The 12,868-nt window shown below is 45.7% G+C and overlaps 1 protein-coding gene across 1 annotated transcript; it reads right to left on the bottom strand.

Annotated features, from left to right (window-relative positions):
• LOC135204677 (gastrula zinc finger protein XlCGF57.1-like) lies at positions 1–6,150 on the bottom strand. The gene has a single exon (XM_064234834.1). It carries the CDS (start codon positions 5,477–5,479, stop codon positions 3,992–3,994), a length of 1,488 nt encoding a protein of 495 aa, XP_064090904.1. The 5' UTR covers positions 5,480–6,150; the 3' UTR covers positions 1–3,991.
• Positions 6,151–12,868: the final 6,718 nt, after the last annotated feature.

Raw genomic sequence — 12,868 nt, 5'->3', positions numbered from 1 at the left:
GCGCCCTTTGTTTCGGTCTTTCCACAGCTCCCCAAGTTTTCACGGGATTGATGAAAAACGTAGCACATTGGCTACATTTAAAAGGAATAAGGATATCTCTGTATCTCGATGATTGGCTGATTCACTCTCAATCCAGGGATCAGTGTCTGGAGGACCTAAGATCGACGTTGGATCTGACTCAGTCCCTGGGACTGTTAGTGAACCTCGGGAAATCCCAGATGGATCCCCAGCAAAGCATTGTCTATCTGGGGATTCTGATGGATTCTCGGGGTTTTCAAGTGTTTCCGTCCATAGAAAGACAGGAACGGTGCATTCTAAAAGTGAAGACCTTCCTAGAGAAAGAACAATGTTCCGCGAGGGAATGGATGAGTCTTCTGGGGACCCTCTCCTCGTTGGAACAGTTCGTTTCTCTAGGGAGGCTTCACATAAGACCACTTCAATTCTTCTTGAAGGAGAATTGGGACCAGAAGAATCAGGATCTGTGGGAATCTTTTCCTCTGTCCAGAGGTATAAAGGAAAGCCTCAGCTGGTGGTTAGAACCAGGCAGACTAAACGAGGGACTATCGCTGCAGTTACCGAACCCCTCCCTAGTGTTGTTTACAGACGCTTCGGAAATGGGATGGGGGGCGACGTTGGGACCGAGAGAAGTGTCAGGCACCTGGAGTGGGGAACAGGTGTCCTGGCACATCAACGAGAAAGAGTTAGTGGCAGTGCATCTAGCTCTCAGACAGTGGGAATCCCAAGTCACGAACTCAGTGTTGCAGGTAAATTCAGACAACACGACAGCTCTAGCCTACATAAGAAAACAGGGGGGGACTCACTCCCTCTCACTGTACAAGAAGGCGAAGGAGCTTCTTCTATGGTCAAAGGAGCGGAACATCAAGCTCTTAACGAGGTTTATCCAAGGCGAGAAGAACGTCAGAGCAGACTTGTTGAGCAAGAAAGATCAAGTCATTTCCACGGAGTGGACCCTGCACTCAGAGGTCTGCAATCAGATTTGGAGCCTATGGGGAAGGTCAAACATAGACCTGTTTGCAACTCATTGGAATGCCAGGCTGGAGAACTACTGCTCTCCGATTTCGGATCCAAGGGCAGTAGCAATAGACGGCCTCCTCCTAAATTGGGAAGGAATAGACGGCTACGCTTTTCCTCCTTTCAAGATCATAGGAAACGTCATAAGGAAGTTTGTTTTGACGAAAGGAGCGAAATTGACCCTAATCGCCCCATTTTGGCCAGCTCAAGAGTGGTTCACAGAGGTACTGGAATGGATGATAGATTTTCCAAGGTACCTTCCTTTATGGAACGATCTTCTCAGACAGCCCCACTTCGACAGATACCACAAAAACCTCCCCGTGCTCGGTCTGACTGCCTTCAGACTGTCGAAGGACTCGTCAGAGCGAAGGGGTTTTCATGCGCGGCTGCAAAGGCAATTGCAAGAGCCAGGAGACCTTCAACTATACGCGTGTACCAGTCGAAGTGGGAAGTGTTCCGAAGGTGGGCCAGGAATCAGAATGTATCCTCTTCCAGTACCTCTGTGACGGAAATAGCAGATTTCCTGTTGTATTTGAGACAAAAATGTAACCTTGCAGTCTCGACTATTAAAGTTATAAAAGTATGCTTTCCTTGGTGTTTAGACATACAGGACTAAACATCACGGATGACAAGGACCTACACGATTTGATTAAATCATTCAAAACTTCGAAGTCCAAGACAGCTAGACCACCCAGCTGGAACCTGGATGTGGTGCTAAGGTTTCTCATGTCAGATAAATTTGAACCTCCCAATAACTCATCGTTTAGGGACTTGACTAGGAAATCTATTTTCCTCTTTGCATTAGCATCAGCTAAAAGAATAAGTGAACTCCAGGCTTTAGAAGGCACAGTGGGCTTCAGGAAGGATTCTGCAGTGTGTTCATTTAACCCCCTATTTTTAGCAAAAAATGAGAATCCTTCTAAGCCTTGGCCAAGGACGTTTGAAGTTAAAGGATTGACTTCCCTGGTAGGGAGAGAGATAGAGAGAACCTTGTGTCCGGTAAGGATCCTCAAGTTCTATCTAGAGAGGAAAAAGCAAATGGGAGGAAACCCCGAGAGCCTTTGGTGCTCAGTAAGAGATCCGAGAAGAACGATGTCGAAGAATGCACAGGCATTCTTTATCAGAGATATTATTACAGAAGCACATATTTCCTGTGAAGAGGAACATCTCGGACAGATGAGAGTTAAAGCACATGAGGTCAGAGCCGTGGCAACCTCCTTAGCTTTTCACAAGAATATGTCGTTACAGGACTTAATTGGATCCACATATTGGAGATGCAATTCTGTGTTTGCGTCTAACTATTTGAGAGATGTACGTGTGACTTATGATAAGTGCTTCTCTCTCGGACCTTACGTGTCTGCGGATTCGGTGCTGGGACAGGGGGCTGAAACCAATCTAGCTTAGTTTGGATAGATTAGGAATTTTAATCTTGTGGTGTTGTTTTTTATGGTCGATTGAAAGTGGTCAGGGAAAAAAGTACCACTTTCAAATCGTAGTGTATAACAAAATAGTGTGGTCAGGTGGTCGAGATTGGTTGTTTCATGCTCCTTGTAATGGTTTGGACCTAGGCTCTGTCTTGTAAGAGGGTTAGTCCCCGTTGATATGACAAAGGTGAAGGCTCTACCATGTAAGTGGGATAGGCCCCATTGGTACGATCCGAAATAAGGCTCTGTCGAGTTCTCAGTGACAGGTCTCATCCTCACTGGAACTCTTGAGGCAAGCAGACTCATAGACAGTACTCATGAAGTCTTCTGCCCAATAAGGTAGGAATCAAGGTATTTAAATTTATTTATAGTACCTACAACAAAAGTTGTTTTCCCTGTTTTTTGAATTGCTATTCATATTGAGTAACTATCTCTTACCCTCCTCCAAGGGTGCCAATCAGCTAAGTATATATCTGCCGGGTAAGTTGCATGTGTAAAAATGAAATTGTTAAGATACAATAAAGTTTTACACATACTTACCTGGCAGATATATACATTTAATGGCCCACCCATCCTCCCCTCAGGAGATAGGGGGAAGAAAAATTCTGTCAGAAAACGGGAATGATTCCTATTACCGCCACCCAGCGGCGGTAGGGGGTGATCACCTGACCTACCTGTAGCGTGTGCCACGAGTTTTGAATTCTGTCGGACGTCAGAGACATTAGCTAAGTATATATCTGCCAGGTAAGTATGTGTAAAACTTTATTGTATCTTAACAATTTCATTTTTCCAAATTATACAAACCTGAGGTCCTTTACATTAGGAATTACTTTCAGCATAGGCTGGAATTCAGTCATAAGAGAATAACAACAAGGCAGCTAGGCAGTAACTGCTTGTTCGCTAGTCGGGAGTTCCGCCCAACCAGACGTAATCTAGAGAACACTCACGCCCTCGGTACTTCACGCAGAGGACGTGAGGGTTCACTTCCACTTTGGAGCGGAAGCTACTGCACTTTCTGGCCCCCATCCCAGGCTGAACATGTTGCGAGCATGGAGAGCGGTTAGGCTTATCCGAGTTTTGGGTTTGCATGATAAGAGCAAACAACAAAACACAATCATTCACAAAAGACACAACAAAGGAAGGTCTCGCAATTCTCGAAGACAGAGAGAGCAGAGAGTACGTCTGCACACAACAGCAGCCGAGAGCAAAGTGGAATGTTTATGTCTGGTAGAGTGGAACTCCCAACTAGTGAACAAGCAGTTACTACCTAACTACCTTGTTGTTATTCTCTTACGACCGATTTCCAGCCTACGATGAAAGCAATTCCTTATGTATGGGACTGAGGGTTTGTATTATGTGTAGGAACAAACAGAAAGATAGAAGGCTATTAAGAAAGAAAGATACACAAAAAGTAATATAGAAAGAAAGAATGGATTACAGAAAGAATGACCAAAAAAGGAAAAAAGTTGGAAAGAAAGAATTACAGAAAGAAAGAAAGAGAAAAAAAGATAGAGAGAAAGATAGAAAGAAACTCCTCAACATGAACCTGTGTGAGTCAAGAAATGTCGCGTCAAGCTGTTCTTCCAGGAAAACGTTTTCCCACACTTTTCGCAAGCAAATGGCTTCTCCCCAAAATGGAGTCTCATGTGGTAATTGAGACTTGATTTGTGGGAGAACGACTTCCCACAGTCCTGGCAGGTGAAAGCCCTCTCCCCTGTGTGGATCACCTTGTGTAACCTAAGACTTGATATAAGAGAGAATGACTCCCCGCAGACCTTGCATGTGAGGGAACTCTTCGCTGTGCGGACTGCCATGTTGGTTGTGTGGACTGCCATGTTGGTTGTGTGGACTGCCATGTGGGTTTTGAGACTTGATTTCAGGGAATATGACTTCCCACATTCCCTGCACACGAAGGGCCTCTCGCCCGTGTGGATCCTCATGTGGGTCTCGAGATTCGCTTTTCGGGAGAAAGACTTCCCACATTCCCTGCACACAAAGGGCCTCTCACCCGTGTGGATCCTCATGTGGGTCTCGAGATTCGCTTTTTGGGAGAAAGACTTCCCACATTCCCTGCAGGCAAAGTGCCTGTCCACTGCGTGGATTGCCTCATGGCGATTGAGAAATAATTTCCTGGTGAACGCCTTCCCACATTCCTTGCACACGAAGGGTCTCTCTCCTGTGTGGATCCTCATGTGGGTCTCGAGATACCCTTTCTGGGAGAATGACTTCCCACACTCCTTGCACATGAAGCTCTCTCCTGTGTGGATCCTCATGTGGGTCTCGAGATACCCTTTCTGGGAGAACGACTTCCCACACTCCTTGCACATGAAGCTCTCACCTGTGTGGATTCTCATGTGGGTCTTGAGTTGTGCTTTTTGGGAGAAAGACTTCCCACACTCCTTGCACATGAAGGTCCTTTTCCTCGTGTGGACTGCCATGTGGCACTGAAGATGTGCTATTTGGGAGAACGACTTCCCACATTCCTTGCACATGAACGGCCTCTCCCCAGTGTGGATCGCCATGTGGGTCTTGAGATGCGGTTTTTGGGAGAAAGACTTCCCACAGTCGTTGCACACGAAAGGCCTCTCCCCCGTGTGGATCCTCATGTGGGTCTTGAGACATGATTTATCACGGAAAGATTTCCCACACTCCTTGCACACGAAGGGCCTCTCCCCAGTGTGGACTGCCACATGGCGCTTGAGATGCGATTTCTGGGAAAATGACCTCCCACAGTCATTGCACGCAAAGGACCTCTCCCCACTGTGGATTGCCATGTGGGTTGTTAAGAGCTTCCCCTTATCAATTTCCTTCTTGATAGGCAGCGAATCGCCTCCTTTGTACCCGAGCGCTGACGTGAAATCCTCGCAGGGATACTTCGTGTCGCCATCAGACTCATAACACACCTCCACTTCCGCCTTGATTTCCATCATTGGATCCATTAAACTTATATTTTCGTGCTTGATGACAGGCATCACCCCTGGATCTTCAGTCTTGCTTTTCAACGGATATTCCAAGATGCTCATTTTAGCCTTTGGCCCTTTGAACCTGTTCGTTTAATTGTGGAAATGCAGACTTTTTTCACTTGCTTCTATTATTATTCACTGCTTCTATCACTTTTATTGATTTGTTATCTTATCACCTCCAATTTATCCTTTCACCGATGCACAAATCTGATATCTATAATTTTGTATTTCCTATTTTAGGAACTTATTTAATACCTCACACAACTTAAATTCATTGCTGGACCCCATTCATTTCTGAAACCTTGATACCACAAACTGACAACTTCTTGTTCGAGGGCAGAAACTGAAATACAAGAAGGTAAAAGATTATTAAAAAACTTTACATAAAACTGAAGCTTTTATTATATTGTTCCCGACAAACCCATCAATCATACCGAGCCCATTTAGCAGCAGTCATGATTTCCACAGACACTCTGATTCCCAAGTCTTCCACATGAACAGTTGACCAAACAACTGGAACTACTGAACGCATTCTGTCATGTCTCACAAGACTCCATTCTGGCGTCATTCTGCTGTCATGAAGCCTGTTTTCCTGAAGTACTCACTAAATTAATAGGATTTGGTTATGAAGCAAACTAGAATGGCTGTTAACTTTCAAACAAGGTTGTTAGCTATTGACGGTAGGGGGGAAGCCCCGCCCTCTTGTCGGTCTGCACCCCACTTTGCCTTTTGGCCCAGGTACCAGAATGCGGGGTGGCTGAGGTGGGCTGTAAATGTAAAGACCTTCAGGTTTGTATGTTGGGAAAAATCCATATTACTTTTACTCATTGGAGGGTGGATTCAGGGTAAATATGATATTGTTAAGATACAATAAAGTTTTGTACATACTTACCTGGCAGATATATACGATTGATGGCCCACCCAACCTCCCCTCAGGAGACAGGTGGAAGAGAAAATCTGGTTCTAGAACGGTAATCGTTCCTATTCCTGCCACCCAGCGGCAGGGGCGGTAGATCACCTGACCTACCTGCAGCGTGTGCCGCGAAATTCGAATTTCTGTCGGGGACGACGGAGTCTATAGCTAAGTATATATCTGCCAGGTAAGTATGTACAAAACTTTATTGTATCTTAACAATATCATTTTTGTACATGGAACTTACCCAGCAGATATATACTTAGCTGTTTGACACCCTTGGTGGTGGGAAAGAGACAACTATTTACTGAATAGACAGGTAAACAACATACGTTGTAGGTAATAAATAAATAAAACCTTGGTTCCTACTTGATCAGGCGGAAGACTCCATGGCTAATGCCTAGGAATCTGCTTCGCCTCAAGAGCCTCAGCGAGGATGTGACCTATGGCTAAGAGTTCTTGTGGGTCTGTCGATGGGGTCTTATCCATTTACTCGACAGAGCCTCTTACATGACAATATGCCTATGCCTAGTGGCATAATTAAGGAGCACAACACCGATCCCGATCACCTGATCCTAACACGAGGGTTAGTGCTTAAGTTGAAAAGAGTTATCTACAAACTCCTTTCAAACAACCCAAAGAAAAAACACGACGTTAAATAAAATTTAACTCACTAGTTAAGGATCAGTATCTGCTCCCTATCCCAGCAATGTATCCGCAGACACGTATCAACCAAGAGAGAAGGATCCCTCGAAGGTTATCTTGACATCCTTCGGATAATGGGAAGTCAACACAGAGTTGCATCTCCCGTATGTGACAGCTAATATGTCCTTATGACATATTGTTAGGGAAAGAACAAGAATTCGGAAAAGCTCGCACTTCATGCACTTTTAATTCTCAGCTGTTTGAAGGAATCATCAATGCACTTATCAAGTGCTTATGAGAATCACAATGTCTCAAAGAAGGCCAGGGCGTTCTTTGATATAGATCTCTTCTGGGTGAAGCCTGGAGCCTGGCTAGCGCTTCGTGCCTGGCAGGCGCCTAGCGCCTGTCTAGCGCCTCGCGCCTGGCTGGAGCTTTGCGCCTGAATGGCGCCTAGAGCCTGGCTGGAGCCTCGCGCCTGGATGGCGCCTTGCGCCTGGCTGGCGCCTCGCGCCTGGCTGGCGCCTCGCGCCTGGCTGGTGCCTGATTGGCTCCTCCTTCCTGGCTAGCGCCTCGCGCCTGGCTGGAGCCTTGCGTCTGGCTGGAGCCTTGCGTCTGGCTGGTGCCTTGCGCCTGGAAGGCACCTGGAGCCTGGCAGAAGACTTCATGATTACTGTCTATGAGTCTGCGTGCCTCAAGAGTTTCAGCGAGGTAGGGACCTATGACTGACAAAACCCATCTGGAATTCAACTGTCAATGGGGGCTAGCCCGCTTACACGACAGAGCCTTCTCGGATCGTGCCAATGGGGGCTGACCCACTTACATGGCAGAGCCTTACCCGTATCATATCAATGGGGACTAGCCCTCTTACATGACAGAGCTTTAGGTTTCTCTTTACTGGAAGGAGCCTTGCGTCTGGATGGATCCTCAATCCTGACTGGAGCCTAGCCTTGAAGGAGCCTGGCACCTGGATGGCGCCCTGGCTGGCATTTCTAGAGCCTGGCTGGCTTTCTAGAGCCTTGGCTGGCCTTCTAGAGCCTGGCTGGTCTCCTAGTAGCCTGGCTGGGCTCCTAGTAGCCCTGGCTGGCTTCCTAGAGCCTGGTTTGGGCTCCTAGAGAGCCTGGCTGGCTCCTAGAAGCCTGGCTGGGCTCCTAGAGCCTGGTCTGGCTTGCTAGAGCTTGGCCTGCTCCTCTAGCCTGGTTGGCTCCTAGAAGGCCTGGCCTGGCTCCACTTAGAGCCCTGGCTGGCTCCTAGAGCCTGGCTGGCTCCTGAGAGCCTGGCTGGCTCCTAATAGCCTGGCTGGCGCCTCGCGCCTGGCTTGGCTCCTCCACACTTGCTGGAGCTTCGAGCTTGGAAGAGTCTCTAGGCTGTCTGGCGATGTCCACATCGGACACTCTTATATCTGTCCGATTTGTTCGCCTCTGGCGCATTTGCGCCAGGTTGGAGGCCCGCTCCTTCTCAGTATCCGACCATGACAGAGTTCCTTGGAACTGTCCGCCTCTGGCGTTTTTCGCCTGTATTGGCATTTGGCGCTTGGCTGGCGCTACATTGTCCGAGAGTCCTGAACAACCACATAGTTTATCAGGAGACTGGAGAAGGGTGGAAGAAATTCTTCCCCTTTGAGCTTTTGGCCCCTGGCAAGGGGAGGTGATTAGTCAGCTACACGCAGTAGACGACAGGATATCTAACAATACGAGAGAGAAGAGTCTTCCTCCAAGGAGGATCCTTCCGTGAACACTTCTTTGCACTAACGAGAATCTCTTCTTACATGTTTTGATGAGGTTCCTCGTTGCAGAATCTTCCCTATCCTTGCCCGAAGGAAGGGAAGGAGTCTGGAAGTCGAAGGAGACTCTGAGCTGAAATTGGGCGGAACCCTGATTTCTAGCTCTTATTGTATCCTTCTGAATACCTTCTGGGAAGCATTTTGAGCCCTCATCGCACCCCGAAGACTCTGTAGGCAAACGTTTAAACCATCTCTTCTTCTGTAGATGAAAATGTAAGTACCCTGCCTGGGCAACTAAACTTCTATCTGAAAGCGTTGCGTCAGGAATAGAGGGATTTATTTCTTTTGCCATACATACTATGCTGGCAAGAACTCATTGCCGAGTCTCCATTGAATCTGATGCGAGATTCCAATGCACAAAAAATTCACTTGTCTTCTTGGTCGTTTAGGGCTAAGAGAAACAAAGAATTCCTTCATAAACTTCCTCAAAGAAAGTTTGATGAGGAGCAGTTCCATTTTGTCGGAACACGGAATCTGTGGCCCCACAAAAAAAAAAAAAAAAAAAAAAAAAAAAAAAAAAAAATCCCATTCGAAGTACATGATAGCCTACTCTTGACGTATTGCGGTATCGTATAAGATCCCGAAGATCTTAATCCTCTGTTATCTCTAATTCCCCTTGTAGAGACAGAGTATGGCCTTTTACTGTGTTCTTTGATAGAGATATATACATAGGTGATTCTTCCCTCTGAAAGTGAAGAAAAAACCTCGCTATGTGGTTCACAGAGGTATCGGAATGAGGACAGTTTCCTCATTCCATCTAGCACGATCTGCAGCAATTCTATGTCTTAGCCATGACTATTGTCATTTACCTTGAAAAAACCTCTCATTCATGTCCACTTCTGGTCAGTCTGCACGCGGACAGACTCAGAGTGGAGAGGTTTTATAGGTCTATTTATAATAGATTCTGATAGATATCCAGATACTCTTGGAAAAGCCTTACGAAACATGCTGTGAGAAGAACGTGACTTCTGTGAATCCAACCTCTCTAAGGCCAAATGAGGCATACATCCTCTCTTCCTTTGACGCCAATTATGTTAATATCTGTTAAGAATTTATAACTAGGGGAAAAAAGGCTAAAGTTTATTCCCCTTCTTTAAATTTAAAGATGTCTTATATTGTTAACCTCTCTTGGTTCGAGAAAAAGAAGCAGTCTAAAGGAAGCCTGTTCGTCTTCTACCTTACAAAGAGATCTCTGAAGAAGACTTTTGCAGGTTCTCACAACTCTTTTCAAGAAATGTTAGACATACGTTAACAGTTATTATCTTCGATCGAGAAGGTTCTCACGGACATGCAAAATCTTGCATCGAACCTCTTAAGGATCGTTACGTTTCCGTGTCTGTTCCCAAATAGGTTCTCTTTTGTTAACGCGAACAGGGGCGAAAAAAGAGATTCTCGATGCTCTTTGCGATATGAGAGTGTCGTGGAATTGGCCTAAGTGATTAAAATAAATCATTTCATCATTCCTTGTAAGCGACCCCTTTTCGATTAAATGGGTAACGAAATCAGGAACGAATCTTGCCGTTACCGAGCCTGCTGTCCGAGAGGCTACTGGACTCTTAGGTTAATAACTCGCTAAAACGAGAAAATATCTTGGATGGTGCTTCTGGCGCGGCAGGTGCTTCTGGCGCGGCAGGCGCTTCTGGCGCAATTTGCGCCAAGCTGGCGCTTCCTTCTAGTTCTTTTTAGGTTATGTGCCATAACATCTATGCCTTTATGGTACCCGACATCCTTCACATGTTAATTCCGTTCTTAGTGGGAAAAAACTTTTATATACGTAGTATAGTCCATTCAGGGAAACAACTTCTGCCACTAAGAGAATGTTTCCCATCCGACTCACCCAACTTCTCTTGAGCAATATCCGAATTTAAAAGGTTGTGTGCGTTTCTCGAAAGGATGCGAGAATTATATATATCGCGCGCTGCCGTATTAGAATCCTTTATAATACTGTCACATTGTGGTAAACAGCATTAATCTAGGCAAAACCTTTTTGTAAGGATACTAGGAATTCTGTTAGTTAAACCTCGGTATGTGCATAAGACTTGACCATACCGTAGTCTTAAAGTGAATTCTCTACTACATTCATCTTCTCACTAAGCATGTACTCTAATAAGCCATGCTTTCGTAAGCATGAGAGCATTATACAATAAAGAGTTCCGCTGCGTTAGAATCCTTTAAAAATGTTACCTACGGTAAACAGCATTGAAATGATGTAATATCTTTCTTATTGAAAGCTTCTTAGCAAAAGGCAGACAATATTTTATTTATTTTATGTTTGCTTAACTATCCCCTCAATCCGAGGCTAAAACCACGATTGTAGGGGAGAGACACGGTTATTCATTCCATCCCGCAGGAGAGAGACATGTTACCGACCACTCATGACCGACACCTACATGATACTGCGTTGGTGTCTAAGCGATAGCACTATAGCAGTCTCGTTAGCCGACTGGCCTTACTCTTCCAGGGTTGCCAGCTACTCCATTTAATAAAGGAATCTTATAAAATTATTATCGAACTTCAGGAAGTTCTTATAATGCATATCTAAGCGAAACAAGACTCGAATAAATCTAGAAGCTAAGTAGGTGTTGTTTAACAATCCTTTAAGCGTAGTCCTTCCTAGGAAAAAATTCCTGGAAAGGATACTGGTAATTGAGTTGCTCAGCAAAGAAGTAACTACGGTATGTGCTTATGATTTGCCGTATTCGTATTCTCATACAGCAGATACTCTACTACCTTCTTTCCCTGCCGAGGCAGATAGAGAAAGGATATTCTGGCGCCTGGATCCTTGCACCTAGCGCCTGGAATGTTCCGCGCGCCTGGAATGTTCCGCACTTCTAGAAAGGAGACTCGCTCCTGGAACGTTCTGCTTGCGTGGAAGGTCCCGTGCGCCCTGACAGTTCCGAGCGCCTACTAGACCCCTTTTAGAAAGAGCCTCTTGCCCGGAAACGTTCAATGGAAGGATCGTTCTGATTGCCACTCTACTATAAGGCTCCTTGCTCTAGCCGTCTGTTTTTCTGGTGGCAAATTTGCGCCAGGCTGGCGCTTCGTCTCTTTGAAGGCGCCTTGCGCCAAGAAAAATTTTCTAGAACGCGGCTCGCGTTTGGTTGTAGGAACGCGGCTCGCGCTAGTCTGTTAGCTGGAACGCGCCTCGCTGCTGGCTATAGGAACGTAGCTCACACTAGCTTGCTGGAACGCGGCTGGCTCTTGCTCAGTGTTCTCTTAGTTTTCAGAGAACGCGCTAGATCATCGAAACTCCAAACATACATTCTTCGTCTTTTCGGATGTAAGATGAAGAGACGCACTTTTTAAAGGATGCCTTATCAATGGCTATCCTTGGCAGTCTGGGACGTTCTACAGAACCTGCCAGAGGGGACGCCTGACCGGTGGGGGTTCTCCCTAACCTTCCTGCGGCTGTCGACTTTCCTCCTCCACTGGGTCTGGGAGTTTGGAAGAGGTCTAGGCCTGGAAGCGTACGGAAGCCGATCAGACGCACCCTCCACTGCACTGGGAAACACTATATTCACTTCTTACCTTTTTAGAGCTCGCCTTTTGAGCTCCATCCATTTATCTTCAAATTTGCACATATGAATTTGTAGATTCTGTGGAGTAAGAAGGTGATGAGGATGCAACAACTACTAGAATTGTCAATACTCTAACTGCTCGTTAGTACGAGAGCTCTTAAAGCTTCTAAAGGAAGCGTATCTAGTTATATGCTTTCTGACTTCCTAAAGTAGGAAGTTAGATCTTATATTTCCTTCATCAAGTTCTAACACTTATACACGTATTAGTGAAAAAAAAAAAAATCAATATTTCCCTTATTGCAAAATATAAGTGTCTACCGAAAAATTCGGTAGTTTCACGTAATATATTCTTCGAAATTTCGAAGCCAAATTCATTAAAAAGTTAATAAAAGCGTATGCCAAACCAAAGACCCAGTACTTCCCTGCAAAAGACAGCCCAGAAGGTCGATGGCGATGAAAAAACGAAAATCAAGTCAGGAGGTAGCAACAACGTATGTTGACACTACCGCGACAGAGAAAATCTGGTTCTAGAACGGTAGTCGTTCCTATTCCTGACCACCCAGCGTCAGGGGCGGTAGATCAACTGGAACTAC

This window comes from Macrobrachium nipponense, chromosome 47 (genome assembly GCF_015104395.2).
Source record: "Macrobrachium nipponense isolate FS-2020 chromosome 47, ASM1510439v2, whole genome shotgun sequence".
In the NCBI taxonomy this organism is placed as follows: Eukaryota; Metazoa; Arthropoda; class Malacostraca; order Decapoda; family Palaemonidae; genus Macrobrachium; species Macrobrachium nipponense.
The sequence above is the reverse complement of the archived record's forward strand: the minus strand, read 5'-3'. Positions and strand labels throughout refer to the sequence as shown.

Bases quoted from the DNA above. Each gene is read 5' to 3' on its own strand.
- LOC135204677 (XM_064234834.1), bottom strand. From the start codon at position 5,479: ATGAGCATCTTGGAATATCCGTTGAAAAGCAAGACTGAAGATCCAGGG.